Consider the following 25,909-nt stretch of genomic DNA (forward strand, 5'->3'; position numbering starts at 1 on the left):
TTAATAAGAATCGATCGATTATTAATCTCGGTCAATAAGGAGACAACCGTAGCAAAATGAAGAAAAATTACATAACATTTATTAATTAATTACAAGATCGTGTCATATGGAAAACAGTCAAAACACTAAACTAATTTCGACTAATTTACACAAGGAAAATTTTAGTAGCCTAAAAATGTATATATTGTTTAAATAAAATAAAAAAAATTGTAAATCCCAAAACAAAGGTCTCTACCTCCTCGTCGGAAATTTCGTATTATAGTCAGGAAAAAGAATGTAATAAATTGACAAAACAAAAAAAGAAAAAGACCTAAAATGAAATACGAAACAAACGGAGACTATCAATGGCCAACGCCGGGACTGGGAACGGATTGAAGAAGCCGATCAACGGTGGAGAGACGTCGAGATCGGAGCTTTACGGCGGAGATGGCGGCGTGACCCTTTTTGCTCGGCGTTGAGTTTGGGATTTTGCCCTTTGGCAGAGCAGTTAGGGTAGTGGTTTTGGTCACGTGAGGCACGTGACTCTTCTCTTCTTTTCTCACCGTCAAGCTCTCTTGTTTCTTCATGTCCAAGAGCTTTCTTGAAGAAACCGGCAACGGCGAGGCCAAGGCGATGACGGCTATGACTAATAAAAGCCAGAAGGTCACTAGACGAACAGCCATGAAAAAGCTTTAATCTTTCGGGTGAAGACGTGAAGTAGTCTTTTGATTTGAGAGAAAAAGAGAGAGAGAGACGAATTCGATAAACAATATAATGAGGTAAGACTTAAGGTTGCTACGAAACTATGAGGTACTATGTATATATATAGTCAATAAATAGAGAGAGTTCCTATTTTAGACTGTTGATAGAGTGACTAATTAATACAATGGTGGGAATCATTATTTGTCTTTTTGATTTTTGTTTTTTTTTCTTGAATAGTTTAAAAGTGAGACTCTACCACATGCATGCATATCAAATTAGTATAACTTGGTTAGACTTTTCAAACTCTAACACATGTTTTCCATGAAATTTCATTTATATGGTGATTTGGGGGAAAATGAAGAAATAAATTAAAAATCAACATTCCAAAAGTCATGTACAAACTTAAGAAAGAAGATTCTTGGCAGTTTCGATTGTACAAAGAATTATGAATTAAGTACTCAAAAGTCAAAGAGGAACCAGCAGCCTGAAGAGGAAAACTAAAAGGATAATTGACATAAAGGTAATATCACCAAACAAAATTGTTATTCCAAAATGTGAAAAGTCTTTAATTTGCAAGGAGGCCAAAGTCAATAGATCAAATAAAAACTAAAAGAAAATAAAGAGAAGAAGAAGAGAATTTTGACTTGAAAAGAAAGGGATTAGTCATCTTCGAGAGTACAAAGATTGTTTAGTCAGTACGAAATTATCTGAATAATCTTTAATGAATCGAGTTAAGTCCTATGTACGTAGTGAATCAAGTTAATCAATTTAATACTGTGAGACTAATTTAGTTAATTAGTTAGGTAGGCTAATTAAATCTCTTGGGATACGGTATTAGATACGATGTAACACGTGGCGGAGTTTGGTGAATGATGAAGTTGATGTTTTTCAAAGTTTGAAAGCCGCCGGCCACCATTTTCAACGGCGGTCGTCACGCCACAGCCAAATGTTAGGCTCCCAAGTTTCACAATTTCCGGTTCATGTTGTTATCCCAACTTTTTTGGAGTTTGTTTTTTCGGTCTGTGGTATATTTATTTAATTAATTCTTGAATGTTGTTAATTGTTACATGATATCTGTGTAAAGTGCCCCTATTTAAAATGGACCAACTTTACTAAAACTTGATCACCAACTTTTTATTTTGTCTAAATTAATCTTTACAATATTATATTATTATACATATTTCACAGGCATTCATCACATGTTCATTGTGACAATGCAAGATAAATTTGTTAGCATTGTTGAAATTTTTGAGTTTAAATAAAAATTTAATTGATATAATATATTGTTTCACACATACTTTCAGACATAGCTGGAATAATACTAGCAATGCAACAATTTTTCAGAAATTTTCCTTTTTTTTCCAAAATATCACTAACGTTGGTGAAAGCTTTTAATAACAATACATAGTATGTTTTTGTATCACTCTTGATTTTTTTTAATATCAAAATCGTATCCATATGTCTAAAATTTTTTTATAACTCTTCTACAAGAATTATTTTTGTTATTGTTACTTTTTTTTTTGGTTAAGGAGAATTCATACAAGAATATTTTTTGGTTAAGGCCATTACTTCTTTGAACTACTTTGTTTCGTCACTGTTTTATGATCAGTAGATAGTACAATTAGTAGAAATTATGCAAAGCGTGTTCACCACATTAATGAGCTAAACATAAATTCGTGGAGGCAAAGAAAAGTCAAAAGCATGGCCGGTAGTAAGACTCCAAAATGAGCCTCCACCGCTTTTCACGTACCATTTTTGCAACTCACGTAACCCTTATTGCTCTATAAAATGACCAATAATTTTTAACCGAACAAATATTATATACTTTTTGCTATATAACTAAAATAGAAATAATGAAGAAAAAAACACGATCGAAGATAAACCTTCGAAAGAGCATGGATAAGAAGTAATTTAGAGGTAGTATATAGATTATTATTTTTTTTGTTTTTTTGAGGGATTGAGATAGTGTTGTATTACTTAGCCAATCCAACCCTTTCCAATTATACAAATCAACTGTGTTTTCTTTTTGGTAGATGTATATATCCGTGACGTCCATGTTACAAAGAATAGATGAATCATGTTTTTGATAATTTAAAATTTAAAAGGTACGAAAAAAAGAAGGTGAAGAAATGACAAAAAGAAGAAGAAAAAAGGGTGGGTGGGTCGGGTCACATGGCCATGTTCTGGTGTTGCCGATCAACAGAGAAACATTGGCGCGTCCCGCGTTTTCATGAACACTGCCGGTCCCTACTAGTCTCCTTTATGTACACATCTGATCTCTTTGTATGTCTACATGCATACACACATATAATTTGTTATAAAGTAGCACATACAATAAATAAATACACGTGCACAACTGAATATACACGAAAATCATCAAATTCGTTTTACATGATAGTAGAATACAGTACTAAATGATGGAACAAAAGAGCAACAATAAAATGAAACTAATACCTACATGATCATCATAGAATGTTTAAAATCTAGTTGTGAATGAATATTGTTCCACATCGGAAGTTAGGAAGTTAGGATGAGACAATACTAATATATAAAGGATATAGACTACTCCAATTATCGTCAATTAATTTTGAGTTAAACGTCAATTGGTTTTGAATTAGATGTCCAAAAACTTTAACACGAGTTTTAATAGATTGACGTTTAAAAATGTGAGAAGTGGTTCACAAAATATAAAAATAATTTTGACAAAAAAATAAATATTTTTGATTAGCCGACTATTGCATATGAAAATCAAAACTGTAGTTTCTTAGGATGTAGAAAATCCGAATAAATATGTTATTTAACACATCTACAATAATCAACCATAACTAAAGTTTTGTAGAAGGACTGAAACTCTGATATTAATTTTCAAGTTGAAGCTTTATCAAAAAAAAAAAAAAATTAAGATGAATCATTTAACCAATAAACCAGCGTTTATCACTTTTTTTTTCTTCAAAACTGTTCACAAATCCCAGCGACAGGAATTCTCTCTATTATCTAGGTGATGCCAACTTTTACTACATTTTTCTTTCTCCTACTCTATAATGGAAGTATCATTTCTAAATCATAACCCTACATTCCAAACTTTTTTGGGTAAATTTTTCTTTTATTGATTATTAGACGGAATAATATGTTTCAGGCTTTGACAAAGCAGTAAACAGTGGGATTGACTTGTGCGACAATTATTCTCATTTTTATGATTTTCCTTTTCATATATTTAATTTAATGTTAAATCTTGGAACTGAGTAAAGTCGTAGTGTTTCGCAAGGTCATAAATGATATGGAAACGGTTTCTCTTTGTCGGGATTGATATTTGACTTGCAATTTTTTAAAATACTAGAAACGACGTGTTTGATCGCGTTGTGCACAACCTATCACACACTCTGTTGGAAGATATACTTAATTTATTTTTGTTATCAGAAAGATATACATATTAACAAAGCGAACTAAGCAAAAAGTTATGGGCTGCCGACAATAATTGCTTCTGCAGCTATTATAATTTATAAGATCTATAATATCGTATTCGATATATAGCTTATAAGCTACTAAATATATATATAGTGCCATATTTATTAAGTTATATCAGAAATAGTTTTGTATCATTTTTTCTTCGAAAATGAAAGCTTATTTTCAAATAATGAAAATATGGTAGCTGAATTCGGTGCTATGGTATATTAAGAAATACAACTTATTCGAACGTCGAACACGAGAGTTAGTGACGCAATTTTCCTCAACGACCTAATAAAAACACGGAAGGGTCTCTCACTGTCGTAATTGCTGACTTTACTCGTAATATTTTTTTTTTCTCATTTACTATGAGTCTATAACAAACATTATGATAACTATATAATTAATCGAAAATTTTCTAAATTAGAGTGAGAAAAAGATGATAAAAAGTTAAAAACTAAACAATGGTTCAACCGGTCATCTGTATATCTTTTTCCAGAGAACAACCAGTCATCTATATATTGAATTCGAATTTCACTACAATTAACATGACACATCAGAGTGTTTTTAAAAGGATGAATGTTTTTATTGGATCCAAAATCATTTCTTATGAAGGGATAAAGTATAGGCAAGAAGGAAATATATATGAGTGGGGCTTTTGGTGAGCAAAATGGGACCTGAAGTGTTGATCGATGTCAGTGGCTAAGGTATCTTACTTCAGACATAAAGCATTTGTTGTGCCTCACACTATTCGTTTTGTCTCAATAAAATTTGCATTTCCATGTATATTTTTTTTCTTCATCAGGTTAAGAAAAAAGATCGAGGTCGACGACAAATGAAAAAGAAAATGTGTTTTGAACGCGCATGTGTCGTAAATTTTTCATTTGTTTGTTAGTTAAAACAAAAAAAATGATTACTTTTCAAAAAAAGAAAAAATTGTTTGTTGTCGCACCGTATCATTTGCTCAATTGGATAGATAACCACGTACTAATGGTACTTTTATTTTTGTTAATGGCATTACTACTAATGGTACTTGCATCTGGATTTTCATTAAAGAGTAAACAATATTCAGTCTCTGGTTGGGCCGAAAGATCTGCACTTAATAACAATGATGATATTTTTGGACGGCTCTTGTAGTTTAGTAACATATGATAAATATTACAAAAAGGAAATAAATATAGATGAAACAAAAAAAAAGAAAAGAAATCAAAATAATGTTAAAACTTTACTAAGACCACCTCCAACGGTGGTATGGTATGGGGTTCTAATTGTGCTTTTGCAATAAAATTAATGTTTTAATGCTTTAAATTCTTTCTTGTTTTAGAGTTTTTAGAGACCCAGCTGAACCCCATATGTGGCATCATTTGATTAGTTGAGCATTTTTATTTTATTTTATTTTATTGTTTTTTTATTCAAATCCTTTTTTTCAAGTGGAGTGTTTCAAACCCCTAAACTATGATTAAAATTCAAATTATGATTTGATTTTCTGTATTCTATGTTTAAATTTTAAATTAATGAAATAATTTGTATTAATAAATTGTTTGTATTTGAAACAAAAATAATTTTTTTTTTAAGAGTCTCATTAGATACTACTATTGGACACTAAAAAAATGAAAAAATCTATAAGAGATTCTAAAATAATAAAGTGCACAAAAAACTATTAAAAATTATATTTGATCTCTTAAGTAGAGGACCATGTTTGGAGATGCTCTAAGATCCTGATTCCTGAAAGTCAAGAAAGATTCAATAAAAGTAGTTTCAGGCCCAATGCATAAGACACGAAGACATAAAACAAAAGTTCCAATACTGAATAACATTGAAATAATATAATAATAATCTTAAAGAAAAGTAAAATACCCAAATACAAAGCGAAACGAAAGCCCAAACTTTGAGGTAAAAAAATAGTATTCTCCGCTGCAGAAAAATTATGAATTGGATGGATTGCAATCACATAAGCAGAACTGAAAAGCTTCATTTGATGGCCGCAATAGTAAGAACTCATAAAATTATAATTTAAAACAAAATGGCTTAGTTTATATTTATTATTTTTTTTACAAAATTATTTCATTAAAAAAAATACCAAAAACCACTGTACATACTGCGATGACTAAAATTAAAAAAAAAAAATATTTGCTCAAGAAAACAGAAAACAAATCCGAGAAGAGGGAGCTAACTTTTCTTTTTTTGAGAAAAAACAGAGGGAGCTAACTTAATTCCACTTCTGTACGTTTTTTTCTTCTCAAATAGAGATTTCGACCAAAATGGTGGCCTGGTTTATTAAAAAAATAAACTCAAACTAGCTAGAGACCTAAGCACAGTCAAATTTACTTAAAAATATTACGATAAGATATAACTGATAAATCTCATGTTATGATAGAAATTTTGGTCTAATATACAGATTTTTTTGGTCATTAACCTTTGAAACCAAGAAGAGAGTTTCTCCAATATTTTTTTCTCTTAATATAGTATCAAGAACTAACGATCCTAACAGAATCTAAAATGCTTACATAGTTCCGCAAGTTTCTTGTGATCTAATCTACAAAGAAGATCATGAGGAATTGTATTTTAATTACAGAAAGAAAAGATCATGGAAAATACAAATAAAAAGCAAAGGTTCGTTGGGGTTGAGCACTGGTGGTGAAGAAGACGACGGTGGAAACGACGATGACTAAAACAAAAAAGATTGATTCGAAAAGTCGTCGGTGGTCTTATATTCCTACCTAGTTCGCTTTGCTTTTATAAAGGTTTTGATTTTCTTTTCCTTTTATTGGTTTTCTTCTCATGAAGTGTCTTGTGATATGAAGTATGAACGTGTTGTTAATGTTGGCCTTATGTGCTTTGCTTAAGAAAACAATTGATGATAAATAAAATAATTTATTTAACATTTATGTCTCTTATTTATTATTTTAATTCCTATTTAATGTTTGATATAAGATCTGTAGTAGTGATGAAAGGATAAGCTGTTTGGATAGTAGAAAACACAATGTTTTGATGTGTTTCATATCTTTTTTTATAAAACATTTTTATTGTTGTTGATAAAGAAACCCAAATTGTAGATTTCTTTTATGGGCAAAATATAGAAACAAAAGTTATATGAAGCGTGTATCAAAGTTTTTTGTGGCTAACTATTCCAATAAATATACATACAATATAATACGTGAATATATATACGTAAATGTATACTTCAGTTATTACAAAACATATATTTCTTTATTAATATCGATAACCATCACAACATATTCTCTAGTAAATGTTTTTTTTTTCTAATTTCGTAATACTACTACATTTTAAAAGGCACATCGTAGATGAACATACACTTAAATATACATATATAGTAAAAATTATGTAGAGGAGGTTGGGCTGCCGCAATTTTTTTAATTTAAAACTCTATAAGTCAGAAGAACTACAGTTTGAACATATATAAATGTACACAAACTTTAATAATAGTAATTACAGAGAGTTTGGCAGGCCTAGTAACGTGAATTAGATCACAACTAATTAATTCATTTGTTTATTTGTGTTATTATTCTTCGCGTAAAGTTTTTTAAAATCACGTACGTAATCATGTACCACCAATTCTTAAGTTATTATTTTTCGAGATGAAGTTCCAAAAATATGATTGTTTAGTCTCTACTATTAGGTTTTTAGATATCAAATTAACTAGCATTTTTTTATCGTTAAATGGCATTCAGGAATCAGGATCTAAGTAAAATTATGAACAATTTCTTACAACAAACTTTGATGCTAGGTAAATAAATGTCAAATACAACCCGCCGGCAAACAATTATCAAAGTGAGTATATAAAGTATCGAAAGTTTTAGTTTCAATAGGAAAATCATCAAAACATTTTTTTTTCTCACTTCCATGATTAGAAATTACTAAATACATCGCGAGGTTAGGAACAACCTACCGGCTATATATATTCCACTTATAAATTAATATTATTTAGATAAAACAAATTACCAGCTACTGTGTATATTTAGAATCTGTCAAATTTATTTTTTAAAAACGAATGAAATACAAATAATCTCAAAATCATTGATTTTGATTGGTTTCTCTCAAAAAGTTACATTCTCTTAAATTTGTTTCTTTATACCGATTTGACAGTAAACTTAGTAATTGCTCTTTTTAGTTCTTGTAAGAGAAATGCAAAACTAGTTTCCTTGTGATAAGCTTTCACTTCTCAACGTTCAACTCTTGACCATCAATGTAAAATACAAATAAAATTGACACCATCAGTTACATATACATAAGAATGAGACCATTTTTATTCAGCTAACTACATCGCAATTCAACCCACAAAGTTATAACTAAACAAAACCGAAAAAATTTAACAAAAAAGAAAGAAGGGCGAATTCTCAAAAAGTAGAGAGATATAACGAAAAAAGGATATTACAAAATCGAATCATACCTTTTTTTTTCCCATAATAATAAGTATAGAGAGAGTGGCTTCTTCTTATGATGTTTATTGTGATTACCGTTGAGAAACTTTAAAAAAAAAAAAAAAGAACAACGCCGTGCGTACAACGCCTCCCATGTGAGCGACAACAATATCCAATAAAATACGACCACGTGTTAAAAGATCTCGACTTGTGACCCCACTACGCTACTCCGGTGACGAAACACCACCGAACACTCCGGCAACTCGCCGAGATCCGCGAACAAAGACTCATCCTCCTCTCCCATCGGAAAAAACACCTCCACGTCATCCGCCTCCGCCGAGACAGCTGTCTTTTTCTCCGACGAGAATATCGGACTCTCAAGAATCGTCGAAGAAGTTGTCTCCATCTCACTAAACCACGCGAACTCGTCTACGACGCAAGAAGGCGTCGTTTCTATCTCTCTCCCAAGAACCATAAACTTATTATTATTACCCTCCTCCTCATCCTCCGGCTCCACCTCGGGTACTACTTCCGGTGCGGGTTTGGGCTCGGGTTTGGGTTTAGGTCCGTTTCTTGAAGAAGAAGTGAGAGGCCAAGGATGGTTATGGTCACAAGTGTAAGTGATGAGGATCATCGTTGGGTCGTCTCTGCTTCTCTCGACTTGCTTCCTCGCCGGACAACCTTTCGTGCTACTACAACGGTAATAACCTCTAGGGTATGGAGATCCCTTAATGGGCTTTTGGCCGTACTTACGCCAGGCCCATGAATCTGACGGTGGAGTTGTGTCGCCTTTGTGCCGAGTTCCTTCCATTTCTTTCATCGGTACGTTCACTACTCTCTTCTCTATGGATCTCCTGCTGTAATTAATCAACAAGTACTGTACATCAGTATATGAATATATATTTGATTTATTTAATGCTAAGTTTTCTCAAGAAATTAGTTATAATTCGGATCAAAGATGTGTTTATTTATGTACCTTCGTTTAGGTGAATGAGAAGAGATGCCAGCGTTGAAGGTTGAAGAATTTGGTGACTCGGGTCCGGTTTCTTGACTGCTTTCGTGATCATTGTAGCTTCTCGCCATCTCTAGACCTCGCTTCATGTTTATATTTTCTATAGACTATAGTTATATATTTACAAGAACCAAACGAGGATCGATGATATCGACCAAGAATCGGTTATTTCGTTGATCTTGGTCGCTTTTGGAAAGATGTGAGTTTCAGAAGGAGGAAGATGAGTAGAAGTAGAGAGATGGATATGAGAAAGAGAAAATGGAGAGAAGGTGGAGAAGAAGAGGAGTTGTGTATGAAAGAGGACGTGCGAGCATATGTCAATTTAATCTCTACTAGTTGTTATTCTAAACAATAATAATACTTTATATCCCTATCATTTAAGAGAGGGACCCCTATTGATTATTATTTTTAATAGATAATATTTTGTCTATAAGGCGATGGTTACATATGAACACTCTTTGTTTATGATATAATAATTTAATTGCGTTGTTTGAAGATGGGGTTAGGTATTATTAGTATACACTTGTTTGTTTTATGTTTTATTCATAATTGTTCAAACTCACTCTTCTTGTTTACAATGTATTAATATGATTGAGACATGATTAGGTTTATTGGGTGGTGTAGTGCGTGTGAACAAGGAAATGGTAACAAATCTAATCAAACTTTACTATTCGTTTAAAGATTTGTTTTAGATCTAAAGTTTATTTCTATCCTTTTCAAGAGCTTTTATATTCACAAAAAGTTTATTAGTGTTCTCATCTTCTTTATTTTTACAGCATCTAGTGTCTCTCATCTATACAAGTCAGATTAGGTCTTTAGCTTAAGTAACTCCGATTAAGAGTGCATTCTAATTAAAGAAAAATTTCCAATCATTTTTAAAATGATGTCATCTCATTAATTCATCACATTAACCCATTCAAATTGGTTATGTATTTTGACATAAATCACACCTTTTTTTTTTGAGTATTCGCTATGTTTCTTGTTTTGATTATTAGCCATAAGCCCATAACATAAGATTGCATACATAACTATATCATGTAAAATATATATTGAAAAAAAGATATTATTGTTAAAAGTGCTATCACTTATCTCCTGCATGAGATACAAACCCACTTTTCTTGTTATGTTTAACTTTATGGATTTTTGGACATCTTTTGTTGGCATATGCAGATGTTCCAAGTGTACAATACAATCCCAATGACTCTCAATTAGTTGCACTCCAAAGTACGAGCCAAAACTATAAATAAAGGATTTATTAAAATTAAAGTCTTATGACCTTTTCCTTCACCAAAAGCAACATCATGAGTGGATGAAACGCATATATAATATAGTTATAATGTTTCAGATTTAATAATTAAAATCCTTATTTCTAAGCATATAGATAATCTTATTTTATGAGCGATGATTATCATTTAGTGATCAAAGTTTACTCTTTCTTTGCGCTGATCTCAACTAGTGACAAAGAAAATGGAATATATGGACTGTAACATGGAACAGTCAGCTGTACGTAAATGAAATATATAATAAGGAAAAAAATATTTAATATGATTATCACGTCTTATTTGTCTCTTTTTTTTTTGTTCTCTTCTTTTTGAGATTTTGTCTCTTAAGATTTTCTCAAGAGGAGAGTTCCATATCGATCGGTCGTGCTTTGAACATCTTATACAATGGCTTATTTCTCCATCAAGCTGCCCAAACATCATATCACTGCGATAATTTGTCTCGCGATGCAAGCTTTCGTCTATGCAACATGGAAAAAAGTGACACAACATTGCACTCATTGGAATCTCGACATGCATTTTCTCTCATTACCGAAATCTCTTGTTCCAGTTGAGAAAAAATAGATCCGATATCCTATGCACAGAGAAACACCAAGAATTGAATCGTACCTCACTACTAGGTTTTGTGTTTCCAAACCACTCTAGAGCATTCTTCATTTGCGGTATCGTCTTTTTTCCAACGTTAAATTTCCTTATTGTTCTTTCTTGCTCTGTAAAAAAGAAAAAAAAAAAAATTCAAAGACATTAACTGTCGACCAAAATTTTAAAATACTCAAAAGAAATTTAAATACCTAAATTATAATAAAAACTCTAGGCTATCTCATAACAAAATAGAAAATTGACGGCTGGGAAATTCTAGTGATAATTAAACTATTCTTTTTTTTTCTTCTTGATAATTAAACTATTCATAGTACGTATATATTGGACAATGATTAAAACACTTGTTGCCTTGTTAGTAAGATTGGTAAAAAGAAAAAAAAAAGCAGTAAGAAAAATCTAGTAGAGAAATTATGATGGAGAGCCATATGGAGGGATAAAAGGTTATGATGGAGAGCCATATTTAGTTTGATGAAGCATTTTGAATATCCGATTCTATCTACTGAAAAATTAGTATTACATAAACTGCAACCTTTATTATTCACCTTATGAGACAAAAACCATCAAATGATTACACATTTTCTTTTCAAGGGAAAGGAAATTATTTATTTTATCAACATGAACTAATAAAAATATATAAAAAGTTTGCGTGTTGACTTGTCATTTTATTGCCATCATCTTCATGCCTCCGTTCGGTTTGATAAACAAACACAGCCGTGTTGCCAATTTGCCAAATAACTATAATTTTGCTTGAATATGTAAAATAATAACCTCTATCACAAAACGTAGTGTCTGACTGGTACTAATTTTTGATTTTTGTTTTTTTATAAACCCTGAAAGTTTCAGGTTTTCGGTTTCTAATTTACTTCAATGTACAAGGTCAATTGTTATTAATATATCGTTTAACAGATAAATAATTTTTCAAAGTGAGGTTCAATAAGTGATTTTGAGTACTCACCTAGATCATCACTTACTTAGTTTTCAAAGGATTCAGTTATTACTTTGTTCTGAAATTATAGATATATATTAGTTTTCTTTTGCTTTGTGATATTAAAGCTGTTGTTTTTTGTAGTATGAAATTTACTGTCTTTTTGATGTTTTTAAAAAACTAAGGAAATTAAGATTTAGATTTTAGATTTTAGAAAAGAATAAATTATAAAAAATAATGAAATAAAGGTGGCGCAAGTTTGTGAGAATAGTGGAATTTATTCACAGATGTTTAAACATAATGATTTTATAATTGTAGTAAAAGTTAGAAAGCATTTAATTTAACCAAAAATAGTACACCCATATTTTTTTAAAAATAATTTGACAGGTAATAAGTTTAAAAATATTAAATGATATTTTTTTGTTATTTTTTGTTTTGTTTTGGCGTATATTTTTTATTTATTTATAGTTTAAACATAAAATACACCAACTGTCTAATAAGTTTTGACAAGGAAAGGTCTAATTTTGCTAATTTGGAATTTGGATTGAATTATCTGATCTTTTGGATTAAACTGAAATGTATTGATGCGTGAAGCAATGTGGCTACAATATAATAAATTTAACAATATTATAGCCACGATTTGGCATACTATATTTAAATATATTATTGGCTGACTGCATTTATATTTGTTATTGGTGGCTAATATCATGGAATATTTTGTTATTAATAAAGGGGACTAATAATTTGGCATCTCTGACTTTTCCTAAAACCTCGGCGTGGTTCTTGTGCAACATGCATGATTTTATTTCAATATTTCTAGATATTTTTTTGGGGTCCATTTTCTTGTATTTCTACATTTTTCCCAACCAATATTTCTTGATTAATTTAATATTTTTTCATTGCTTCATGTATGGTGGCATATTAGAAACTATGTCTCATTAGGGATCTCAACGTTTGATAGAATGAGATTACTATAGTGATAGGCACAACAGTCGATATTATACAATCATGAAATCCAAATCCACTCCATCACCTTCATTCCCAAATCGCCAAACATAGACTGTTTATTGACAGTTCTTAACGACTATCATTTGTGACCCCGATCAAATGTTGCTTGTTTACATGTTGTAACAATTAGTGATTAATCATAGCGATTTACGACTCAAAATTTGAGTTGTTAAATTTTCAGCAACACTATTAAAGCAAAAAAAAATTATGAGTTCTTTATGCCTACTATAAGTAATTATTTTGGTTTTAAAACTCAAGACCTCTGCAAACGCAAATGCTTAAAAAAATTAAATATATTAATGAAAATGAAAAAGGTATATGCAACATGCTTCAAATGTTAGCTTTAAACCCAAACTAAAACACTAATAAGCGGTAAATGTAAGAAAAAATGCAAACGTAAAGTCAAAATGCAAAAGAAAAAAAAAACAAACGCGGCTGCGACATGCAAAGAAAAATATAAATGCCAAAGACTAACGTAAAGACGTATGCAAACACGAATACGAAAAGTCGAAAACTATATGCAATATGCAAACATGAATGTTAAATGCAATAAAAATGTGAACGCTACATGAAAACACAAACACAATTGTAAAAGTTAAAGGAAAACGAAAAGGCCATAAATGTAACAAAAATAATCGAATGTGAGCGCACCATTAAAACACAAACACAGTCGCTATATTAAAAGACTAACGTAATTATATTAAACGCTAACAAACATGTTAACGCCTGAATGGTAAACACAAATGTAACGCTTTATGGAAATACAACTATACAAGCATTATCGCTAAATACAAACATAAAGTTTAAATACAAATGTAATCTCAATATGAATCCGGACGGTTAGTGTAAACACAAAAACATTTTCACTACTAAACCCTAAATACAAAATACAAGATATAAAGGCAAAGCAAGTCCTAAATGTAGAAAAGTGCACTCAATTTAGTCTTTCAAAATCAACTACTGGACTTAATGGCTTAATGCCTACACATTTAGATTTTCAAAATGTTAACATCTAACTAAGAACATGACTCAAACATTTTTTTTGTTAAAGATAAAAAACCATGAATCAAATACTAAACATAAACGCAAACTCCGTATGCAATCACAAATTTTACAAATTATCTTAATTGCTGCTTATATATGAAAAATATTGTTAATCAGATATTAAATTTATCTAGTAAAAACTAGCATCAAAATACATTTTTTTTTTAAAAAAAATTCGGCATAAATCTAAACTTGAATTTTCTATGGATCTGCTACGTTACAGAAGCTAAACTGAGTTTCAGAACAAGGTCATATATATATATATATATATATTTAAAAGTCTCTATTCGAAATTGAAACTCAAGATATGAAACAAATTTTGAGCTTCTTCTTTTCTTCTTTAGTCCTTTTCCCTCCTAAATGTTAAACCGGACCACTTGGCTTGACAAGAGCTTTAACCAGAATATGGGTAATATCATCAACACTCCACATCTTGTCTTTAGATTGAGGTACAACATTGGCTTCCATGGCAAATGTATCTCGGCATGAAGCCCTTGCTTGAGTCACACTCAACCCCAAATCTTCAAATGCTTGAAGAATGTTCACAAGCTTATCGTCTCCCTTTAGACTTTTTATCTTTACTTGAAACCCTTCCCCAAGCTTCTCCACCTTTACCTCCTGTCAAAGTTTACAAGAACTTCTAATATTAAAACAATTAATATTCGGCGACTTGACCTTCGTAACTTCCCAATTAATAGAGCGCATGTGGATACCTCAGTACGTCATGCAGATATTTAAACTAAGAAGCCTATAAAAAAGCTAATTAACTCCAATTTTTGTTTTTGCTGCTTGCTTTATATGATCAAGTCTAGAATTGGTATCGTTGTATAAAAGGATTTAGTTCAAGTTTGGTGAAAAGACTTACATATCAAGGCTACTCACAGAGTTTTGAAATGAAGAAAACAGATTCTCAACTGATTATACAGAGATTAATCAATATATGACTACGTGATATATTTAGAAGAAATCAGAGAAGAAATCTGAAACTGGTGTAAAGGTTCAGTTTTGATAACCTTGAAAACTTCAGGTTCCTTCTGCAGAGCTTCTATCTTGAGTTTGAGCATGGCAATGTATAGAAGAGCCTCCCTAGTCAGCATGTTTTGGTCGTGGTTACTCTGCAAAATAGCTCATAATTGGCCTCAAACTTCCAAGCACACACACACATATATATAAGGATATGAACATATATATATATATATAATAATAAACATACAAGTTTAAAATGGTTTAGCTTTCTAAGAAAATGAGGCTTCCCTTGGCTCGCCCTCTTCTTTTGTTCACTAGCCACCATCACTTTCTCAATTTTTTTGAACTCCTTGAGACAAGGATTATTATTTTTTTGAACTTTAAAGAATATATCTCTGAATCTATATATACACACATTTTCTTGTCGTGTAGTACGAAACATACATCTTGGTGATGAACTAGCAAAGCACCATAAACCAAATTAGATTAAAATAGTAAAATATAATATAATAAACAATGTATGGTGGTTGAAGAGATATTCTTATAAAAACCTAAGATTTGACGTGTGAAATATTTAGATACTTGGAAAGTTGTTATTGAACAATACCTAATACCAAATGTCCAAAACCGAAGCAAAATCTGTGAACACCTCTTCTAACCTTAACCGGAGATCCGATTTAATATTGATTTAATATCGGGTTGGATCGATCTAATTTTTTTTTTTTTGGAGACAGAAAATCTTATTTAGATACTCGTCTGGGGATATTAAATAATATATTGTATTTATTTTATTTTTCTATAGATGATGCATCTATTGGATAAATTGTAATTTTACCAATAGAATATCGAATTTCATTAAACCCATCAGATTTATTGGGACATAAGGTGAATCGTACGTAGTCCTGAATGCTTTCCTACGTTATCTTTTAGCACGGGTTTAAAAACATCGAGGATAAAAAACAAAATGATTTCGAATAAATAATCTTGTATTATGTATATATCACAAATCACGGGAAATCAATAGAATTATATGTATGTTGAGTTTGAGCATACATCGATGAACGCGAAAGGAGAATAAAACAATGGCAAACTTCCAGATGTCAGAGACAGATACCTATGAAACAGCCATAAAAATGCTACCGACACAAACATAGCAGCGAATACAAAATGTGTTGCATACATACTTATATTATAAAAAGAATTGGGGAGGGAATAGAGATAAGATGAATCACGGGTTGCTTCTTTACGTTTGTCTCACTTCGAAAGGTACGTAAGAAAGCAGACTAAGTGGTAAGCAATGGGCTGCACTGTGATTGTTTCACATGCTTCGTTACTACCATTTTCTCTGTTTTATTCTCTATCCTTATCTTTCCTATTATAAGCAAGCGTTTTCTTTTTATTGTGACAGTAATCTATACATTCTTAAAAAAAAATTGAATTTTTCCCTTAAAAGTTAGATATAAATTTTTAGCCAAAAAAATGGTTGGTATTTTTAGCCAAAAAAATGGTTGGTATTTTTAGCCAAAAAAATGGTTGGTATTCTTTTAGTTTAATTGTACTGACAGTATCATTTGGTAGGTAGAAATAGAAAATTTTCATATTTCATAATTATACTGTCTTAAAGCTTTAAATATTTATTCACATAACTAATGAAAAGAAAACTCTAAATAAAAGAGTATTCACCTCATATTATTTTTCAATATTTTATGATTTAAGAGTTCATCGATTTTACCCGAAAACATAACAGAGGAGGATGTAATTCTTTCCCCAAAGTAATTAATACAAGAAGAGAATCTTAAAAAGTGTATGCAGTTGGTCTATATGATGCCTTGGTATCGAAATTGAACCCTTGTTAACTTAGAGTTAAGAGGAACATCTTAATAGGTACGTACGTTGGCTAAGGTTCAAGGTCTGCCAGTTAAAGAGGATTATTTATTATCCTGGTATTGCTCCAGGAGACTTGATAATACAAAAAAAAACCATTGCTTATGGATGGATAAATAGGTGGCACTAAACTAAGTAGAAAAGGAAAAAAAAAACAAATGACTAAATGAGTATCCTAAAAGACAGAATGTATACGACGAAGATTTATCACGAGACGTTTGTCGTTAAAGCTGTTAATATGAATAAAGGAAATGGGAGCAAATAGATAGAGAGTGATGAAGAGCGTTGTTGTGTGTAAAGAGAAAGCTGAAGAGGTGACCAATAGACTAAATCCAATTTTTGTATACAAAACTACAAAACAAAAACATATATGGAGAAGTTAACATTAATATGGTCTGAACCCATCAGTTGCAATTTGTCTTTTCTTATGTCATCACAATACATCTAGTATCTGCTATTTTTTTTGTACTCAGTTCAAAGTTAATAATAGGACTACCATTTAGTTATCGACGAAAGTACGTGTATCACATATATTTACCTCGATGTAGACAACTCTAGTTATAAGTAGATTGTTTGTTCACGTTTCGAGTTTGCATTTGTATTTTCATATTTTGTGATGATCAAAATGTGAAGATGCATTGTTCAAAATAAAAATTATTCGTCCAAGTTCCCTTAGTTGGGAATAGAAGAGCACTCCACGCCCATAAACATCCTCAAATCACAGCCAAAAAAATCTTTGGTTTTCCAAAGATTTTGTTTAAATTTAACCTTTTTGGTGGTTAGGTATATTAATATATTGGCGTCGAAGAATTACCGGGCAAATCTCCTTTGGCAGAAAGCTCACCACAAACAAATGCATAGTGAAGTTATATACATATGCAAGAGTGAAGTAATGGGACTCCTGCCAATAGAGATCTTGCCCTGTAATTGCATTTGCACCTTAATTGATCTTTAACTCTATAAAATACAATTTCTCTTGAAGAAATATTAGTGTGTTTATATAATATTGCAAAGAAGCATATGCGATGGGACGATGCTTTTGTTTGTTGTAAAAGAGTCTTGCGGTATGATTCCCAAAATAGTGTCTTTCAATGTATAATCTCAAAGGAATAATCTCTTACGCCTACGTACTCTCTTGCAAAAATCCAACTTGAAATGCTTTTCATTTATTTTTATTTTTATGGCATCCGAATCCTAAGTCACTATGAACGTTGAATCCGAAACGATTCAGCCGCAAGAATGAAATTGGAGGAGCAAAGGGATTTGCAATATCAATCAAAGACCCTACATTATACCAGTTTAGCCTTTTTACAAAAACATATTTAACGAGCATAATCTTGTCTCATCAGACGGTTGTTGTTATCGTTAATTGTATTTGTAGGTATGCATGTAAGATTCTTCTATAAGAAATAAAAATTCACGGGTTATTGATATGTTTGGGTTGTAATCGTTAAAAGATGTTTACATTCGAGTATTCAACAAATGACGTCAGTTTATTTATTTTGTAAAATGGGAAATATTTGTCTATTATTTCGTATAGGGATGGGAAGACTGAAGAGAAGGCATTCAAATATGTTCTATGACTTCCCAGAAATGTGCTATGAACAACTTGGTACAGGTTACAAAATGCTCTATCCCCGAAAAAAAAAGAACTAAACAAACAACAAATAAGATTAATTAAAATACAGTAGTAAAGTAGAAAAATGTTTGGTTTGAACCAAAAAAAAATAGAGAAAAGGTTTCATAAAAGTAGAAAATTGATTATTTTCTTTGAAATGGAAGATCCATGGGAATATCCTTTGCATACTCTCTTCTACTTTAGTTTTGGGCCGAATAACGTGATTGGGAATAACTATTTTTCCGATATAGATTATTTGATTTAGGTATATATAGTTTGTTTTTAATATTTATTCAGTTATTTCTTTAGCACCTAAAGGCCTTATTGATTTCAATATATTTTATTTTTAGAGTTTTGTAACATATTCAGACTCATGAATTCATATTTAAAGGCATGTCTACTTGGCTCTTTCAATGAAGATATTGGGATAAAAAAGACAGGTATGTTCATTCGTGCAAGATAGGCTGAACAATATAATTAACTCATGGTTGACTAAATTCTTATTGAAATGAGGAAAAGAAGTCCTGATCAAATCAGTCAGTCAAGCCCTTCTAACATATGTTATATTCTGCCTTACCAAAAGAGATAACAAACAAAATGAGAAATGGAATCTCCAATTTCTGGTGGCGTAATAAGAGTAAATAAATACTGGTTGGCTTGGGATAAAACTTGTTGTCCACTAACATCAGAAAGGCTTGGGTTCGAGACTTTCAAAAGTTCAATTTAGCGCTACTAGCTAAACAACTATGGAAATTATTCAAAAAAACTATGCAAATTATTGATTTATCCCATTTCGTTATTAGCACGAGTAATGAAAAGAAGATATCATCGCTATTCCAATCCCATAGAAGTCAGCAAAGCAGATGTCCTGTCTATGTATGGCGAAGCATGTAGCGGTCAAGAACCTCCTTAAAGCGGGTTTACGAAAAACTATTTGAGTCGAGGTTCAATACAAAAGTATGGAATGACTTGACGTCTTGACCTATTTTATGTAGAAAACACATTAAAGATCAAAGAGAGGTAATTCTATGGTAGGGCTGAGGCTTTGTTCTGAGAAGTATAATTATTAACTCTCTTCTTTATGGTATAAAGCTTTGTTTTACGTACAGAACATTTTAAATTAATAGAAAATTATTCAAATAAAATGATATCTCGGTTTACAAGAAAAAAATTAAAGACTAAAGGGATATAAAAGAGTCATAATTGATTGTTGAAATTTGGTGATGGATAAATGCTGTAAATGAAGTCAATTTTTGCTTGAGCATAAAGCATATCCTAATGTGTGAAAAGCAAGAAGACCGCTGTCTGAGAATGGTAGAAAACAAAGAACAATTTATAAAATATGTCTCACCTTCTACATTCATAAAAATAGGAAGAGAGATCGCCAAAATTCCATGTATGAACATGACCAAAGCCAGCACGAAGACATAAAAAGTGGAGTTTACTTATTCGCAGATTTTGATCGATCAATAGCGTGTAACTATTTTTGAAATATTGGCGCAGAAGAATTACCGGGCAAATCTCCTTTGGCAGAGAACTCACTACAGTGCAATGCATAAAGAAATGCAAAGGTCAAGTAATGGTTTCCTGCCAATAGAGATCTTACCCTGTAATGCATTTTCACCTTTGATACATCTCACCTCTCCACAATTGTAACCTGAAAAATTCAATGGTTACATTTATACAATATTTGTGAGAAGCATATTCCACGGTACAATGCTAGATTGTAAATAATACTGAGGTTTTATTCCGAGAATGGTCTATTCTTCTCCGTATAATTTGTAAAGAATAATCTTTCATGCCACAAGTTTTATGGTCAGACATTCCTAAATAAACAGCAGTCCTTAACTCTCTCTCTTTTTTTTCCCGCTATATTCTACACAACAAAGTAAAACATCGTACATGTATCATTTCATTTTACAATACTCTAACTCTAGTGTTAACCTTGTATATTACAGAAAACTTGCTAGGCCTTGTGACTAAAATCATGGCTTTTTTGTTAGGATAAAATCATGGCTTTAATTACAAGTGTCTTCTAATTGTCACAGCCCAATTTTTTCTGGTGTCATGGTGTGGTTGATTTGAGAGATTTAAAGAAGACTAATTGAGATGCTTGTGGTTTAAAAAAAATGTGTGCTTGAGACCACTTGTTTAAGAGTTCCATATGAAGTAATGACATGAAAATAAAAGAATGTTTAATGTGGAAAGAGAGAAAAAGGATGGTAAATAATTTATTCTATTAAAACAGAAGCATATTTAGTTTTTACATCCAAATACTCCTAAAGTTTTTTTATAATATTTTATTTTATTTTTATTTTTAATTTCCGAAAATTAGTTATTAATTTAGATATTTTTAGATTTCCTAAAATCTAGGTCATCTTTAATTTAAATTTTAAATTATTAAAAATTTAATTAAATTTAGATATATATATACATTTTTTAATAGCACAAATAGTAAATAAATATCTTATTATATTTTTTCAAAATCAATTGGTCCAAATATTCCATATTAGTAAATATTTATAGGGTTATACAATTATAATTATAGTCTTATACGAGTTAGTTTGTCAAAACATGTAAGATATTAAAAATGATTTAAGACAACTAAACGGATGGATTATCAAATTCATAGATATATATATTGTTTATGTGTAAATTTAAATTCACATAATAACAAAATTTATAATTAACATTAGATCAATGTATACGTAATTAACGTATACTCTTATTCTACTAATATATAAATTTTACTGTTTAAAATTAAAATATGATAACAGTTTTTTTATTAAAAAAATAAATAACAAAAATAAATTATATCTAAACAAAAAAAGATAAATACAACTTATATTAGAAATAAAAAAATAAAACATTCCCGTGCGGACGCACGGAGTTAAAATCTAGTTAACTATATAAAGTAGAGAATGTGGTTGACAAAAGAAAAAAAAAGTAGAAAATGATTCGTGAAAAGGAAGATCCGTGGGAATGTTCTTTCTATTATATCAAGCTTCTTCATGAAGACGCATAGATTGCAGAAACTCGAAACTGCAACACTATACAATTATGGTAATATATTTAGCCTATATTAATATGTCCATGAATAACGTTATTCCTCTCAATAAAGTCAAATAATCTTTGAAAAATACCAAATCTCTAATTCTGTTAAAATATTAAAGGTACATTAAAGCGATTAACTATATAAGTATAGTCATTACTTTGGGGATCAATTTCTTTTAAGTAATATTTCTAAAAATATAAGTACGTCATAGTAAAATGACATACTTTGTATCCTATTCTTGTAACACTTTGTATCATATTCTTGTATCACCTTTTAAGATTTGCGATTTTGTCTGAACAATGACACAAGACAAAATGCTCTTAGCGTTATGTAGGTACAGCATATTCTTAAGTATATCCAACTACACCAAAGTTCAGTTGTAACTTGTAACTAATATCGTCCGTTACGTATATGATTATAATTAGGTCTCTTTGAAAGTGGAATCCTTAGGATATATAACTGCAGGATCACAAGACAAAGGTGAGAATATATGTATTTATAAATTCTAGTAAAGGAAAAAGAAAAACATTTGATTAACTTTTGGCTATCGCATGCATTGTTTTTATCATATATAAGAAGAAGAAATTAATTATATATATGTTCGTATAACCTCTTTTAATTATATCGTTGAGAATTAATCATCTTTGGAGTTGGCCATGTCCACAATTTTTTTTTTCTTCTTCTTCTAAACCCCTGTCCACATTACGATGAAATGATATTTGTCGCTACGTACTACATATTTGTCGCTTTTTACATGGAAAATGGTATTATACAAGAAAAAATGTTGTAGCTCTTTCCGTCCGAGTGTTTTTTTTTCCTTTTCTTTTCGGGTATTTCCGTTCACGTGTGTTTTTTCAGAATATTTAGGATCTTAGGCCATGTTTATCGCTGGACTCTTGTTGGGTATCTGGGTGAATATTAGCCCAAAAATAAATCAAAAACTAAATTAAAGAAGAGAAACGATCTCTCTTTTATAATTTTTGGGATCGATCCCACTTGTGTACGTGTCATGTTGTGAGAGGGTGAAGAATTTAGGGGAAAAATGGTCTTCATCAACGGATAAAACAAATAAAATGTCGATGTCTGATTTCTTCTTCATCGAAAAAATGGTCGTCGATCTTTGATTTCTTCTTCTCCGATCTTCGTCTTCTCCGGTCTTGTTCTTCTCTGATCTCTGATTTCTTCTTCTCCGATCTTCGTATTCTCCGGTATTCTTCTTCTGTGATCTTTTCTTCATCGATATTTGTCTTCTCCGATCTTCCAAACTTTGTTTGCAGCTTGGATTTGTTGACTAATACTTGGATTTGTTACAGGAAAATGACACTCAGTCAAAGCAGTGATTCGTCGAGGAGCAGCAACAACTCAAGGGCTCGTCGTACTGGTTTCCACGGGATTCCATCGAGGTGCTTCTGCGGAGCTGGAACGGTACTTGTTACTTCTCATACCACCACAAATCCTGGGCGGCGCTTCTACACCTGCTCGAACAGTTCGGTGAGTTTAGAGTTTAGGTGATGATCAAAGCTTGTAGTATTTTAGGATTCAGATGGTCGCTTAACATAATTTTTGCTTGTAGGAAGGACTCCATGTTTGGAAATGGTGGGACGAGGCAATTACTGAGGAGCTGATGGAACTTAAGGCTAGTTTGAAGTCTCTTGAGGCAAGGGTTCGTGAAGATGAAGTGAAAACGTTGAAGGAGCTTAGTGCTTCGAAGACAAAGGAAGGAAAGGAGGTGAAGGTGGTTGTAGCATTGGTTGTTCTAATCGTTTCAGTCGGTGTCTTTGTTAGCTTTGTGAAGTAAGGTAAAACATGGTACTATCGGCTAATTCTCTTTTGGTTTTCAAATAGTTTTAAAGGGTTAGAAGTGTTGTATTTTGTTAAGTATTGTAATCGAATGTAAGACTTATTGTTATGTTTTTTTCCGGATTGGAATGATGATAATGCGGCTGTTATGTGTTGTATTCGAATGTCTGTTATGCTTTGGTTGGTTTGTTTGTTGGTCAATGCTTGTTTGCAGGTTGTGATGCTTTCCACTTCCAAGGAGACAGAGCATAGGAAGCTTTTGAGGTTAGTGTTTGCTTTCTTATTTCTTTGTATTGTATCTAGTTAGGATCTAAATGGAATTTTAATCTCAAGTAAATGGAACCGTGTGGCTACTTAGTGGTAATAAATGCATTAGTGGTAGCTTTGATGCCGGTTAGGTAGTTAATGGTGTGGTTTAATATATCTATGTGGTGTGATAGAGTTCTCGTCAACTCGGTATAGTTGTGAGATTGTGATGAATGCTATCTCATCTTTTGCTTCTTCTTTTTTTTTTTGATCTTCTATTTAAACACCTCAACTAACAGCTTCACTTAGTAGTAAACACTTGAAGTAATTGCTCAACTCTCTGTTTCCCAAGTTCATTATCTCTTATTCGTCTACCTCTTCTCTCTTTTTTCCTTTGTAAACCCCTTCATAAACCCATGGGTTCTTCCTTTCCCTTCACTCCGCCTTTGATGAGTGGAGATTTTGACTCATTCTAACTTGTGTTTACTAATTGTTTTAGGAGTTTTTGGAGTCTTTTCAGTAAGTTTCAGTTGACTTAGAGGCCTTATCAAAGGATTGGAATGTTTAGGAGGCATTGGAGCAAAAAGAGATGAATTTGAGCAATAAGGAGCTATTTCACACGTTTTTGGAGAAATCATCCCCGGAGCACCTGCTCCCGGTTTGGACCCTTCGTAGAGCACCTGCTCCAGACGGGAGAAAAATAAGGAAATCGACTTTTACCAAATTTTGGGAGGAGAAAGAGAATAAAAAGCCCACAGCCGCCTGTGTTTTATTATCACGTTTTTTTACAGACTTTCTACGTTTTTCTTTTTACAATTTCCTGAACCATAGAGTTTTTACTTGTAAGCTTTTGGGAGAAGAAATCTGCTACACTTTGAGAAGAATTCTGAACCCTATAATCTCTTCTGCGATTTTAATTCATGAATTCCTTTCCATCTGTTTCTGTGTTTCTTTTCTTCATGTCTGAGTAGATCTCTTAGCTAGATTAAAGCGTTCAAAGGATTTCATGAGTTAGAGGATTAGATGCAAATAGGGCTTGATATCTATTGTCTTCACAATTGTTAGACTTAATGCTTAGGTTGAATTGATCACTCAATCTGCGATTTTAGGTTAATCTGTTCATCAAAAGTGTAATAGGTTGCTAGAATAAACATTGGTGAGCGATTTGTCCTTAGCCAACGACAGTTGAAGTTAAGGCAAATCGTGAACAGATCAAACCTGCTAGCTAATGCTTGTCTGCAATTTTCTAGGTTCAAACGACAGTTTAGGATTTAGGTTGTTAGACAAAGTTATCGAGATCACGACAGTGGATCGATAAGCTTTTCTGTTTGAGTTCGAGACTTCCGTTACACTTGTGCCATGAATAGTCATCTGGTTCTTATCTCTGAAATTCCTGCGAATTGCTTTGGTCTAGTGCTTGTTTTAATTTGAATTTAAATTGTTGTTTGCCATTCTGTTACTTTTTAGTTTTCAAAACAAACCATCTTTCGTCTTAGCTTTAATTCAATCCTCACAAATTCATAGAGTAACACTGGTCCTCTGGATTTCGAATCCTTTATATTACAATTACATCACTGTTCTATTGCAGTAGAAACTAGGAGTATATCTAGTGAGAACCAGCCTTCTACTTTTGTTGACTTACTCACGAGTCAACAAGAAAATTTCTTGTCCTTTCCAGCCGTTGATCTTGGTTCTTCCCAAGCCCCCATCTTCAGTTCTCAGACCGAGGAGACACCTGCAGAGAAGAAGGAACGCCGAACATGGACTCCAGCCGAAGATTTGTTGCTCATAAGCTCATGGCTCAACACGAGCAAAGATCCCGTGGTTGCTAACGAGCAGAAGAACATCACGTTTTGGTCGCGCATAGCAGACTATTTCGGTGCATCTCCACTGGCGGTTGGAAGAGAGATCCGCGGGCCTATGCAGTGCAAGCAGCGTTGGCAAAAAATCAATGAGAACGTCTG

At 31.8% G+C, this 25,909-nt stretch overlaps 3 protein-coding genes across 4 annotated transcripts; all 3 read right to left on the minus strand.

Annotated features, from left to right (window-relative positions):
• On the minus strand, positions 1-767 carry LOC18992163 (precursor of CEP14). Its single transcript, XM_006415527.2, has one exon. It carries the CDS (start codon positions 660-662, stop codon positions 342-344), a length of 321 nt encoding a protein of 106 aa, XP_006415590.1. The 5' UTR covers positions 663-767; the 3' UTR covers positions 1-341.
• A 7,718-nt stretch (positions 768-8,485) lies between these two features.
• On the minus strand, positions 8,486-9,802 carry LOC18992164 (probable WRKY transcription factor 65). 2 transcript variants are annotated; one of them, XM_006415528.2, is made up of 2 exons: positions 9,484-9,802; positions 8,486-9,361 (listed from the first exon to the last, which is right to left on the minus strand). In XM_006415528.2, exons 1-2 carry the CDS (start codon positions 9,606-9,608, stop codon positions 8,701-8,703), a joined length of 786 nt encoding a protein of 261 aa, XP_006415591.1. In that variant the 5' UTR covers positions 9,609-9,802; the 3' UTR covers positions 8,486-8,700. The 2 variants fall into 2 exon arrangements, with proteins under 2 accessions (XP_006415591.1, XP_006415592.1); XM_006415529.2 differs by having other exon boundaries at positions 8,486-9,364.
• A 4,759-nt stretch (positions 9,803-14,561) lies between these two features.
• LOC18992165 lies at positions 14,562-15,667 on the minus strand. Its single transcript, XM_006415530.2, has 3 exons — positions 15,590-15,667; positions 15,390-15,491; positions 14,562-14,994 (listed from the first exon to the last, which is right to left on the minus strand). Exons 1-3 carry the CDS (start codon positions 15,665-15,667, stop codon positions 14,740-14,742), a joined length of 435 nt encoding a protein of 144 aa, XP_006415593.1. The 3' UTR covers positions 14,562-14,739.
• Positions 15,668-25,909: the final 10,242 nt, after the last annotated feature.

Source organism: Eutrema salsugineum, unplaced genomic scaffold (assembly GCF_000478725.1).
Source record: "Eutrema salsugineum unplaced genomic scaffold, Eutsalg1_0 scaffold_5, whole genome shotgun sequence".
In the NCBI taxonomy this organism is placed as follows: Eukaryota; Viridiplantae; Streptophyta; class Magnoliopsida; order Brassicales; family Brassicaceae; genus Eutrema; species Eutrema salsugineum.

Coding starts and splice junctions, on each gene's coding strand:
- LOC18992163 (XM_006415527.2), bottom strand. CDS start 662: ATGGCTGTTCGTCTAGTGACCTTCTGGCTTTTATTAGTCATAGCCGTC.
- LOC18992164 (XM_006415529.2), bottom strand. CDS start 9,608: ATGAAGCGAGGTCTAGAGATGGCGAGAAGCTACAATGATCACGAAAGC. Junction 9,365..9,483: donor TCTCATTCACCTAAACGAAG/GTACATAAATAA, acceptor GATTAATTACAG/CAGGAGATCCATAGAGAAGA.
- LOC18992165 (XM_006415530.2), bottom strand. CDS start 15,667: ATGGTGGCTAGTGAACAAAAGAAGAGGGCGAGCCAAGGGAAGCCTCAT. Junction 15,492..15,589: donor AGCTAAACCATTTTAAACTT/GTATGTTTATTA, acceptor GCTATTTTGCAG/AGTAACCACGACCAAAACAT. Junction 14,995..15,389: donor AGGAACCTGAAGTTTTCAAG/GTTATCAAAACT, acceptor AAACTTTGACAG/GAGGTAAAGGTGGAGAAGCT.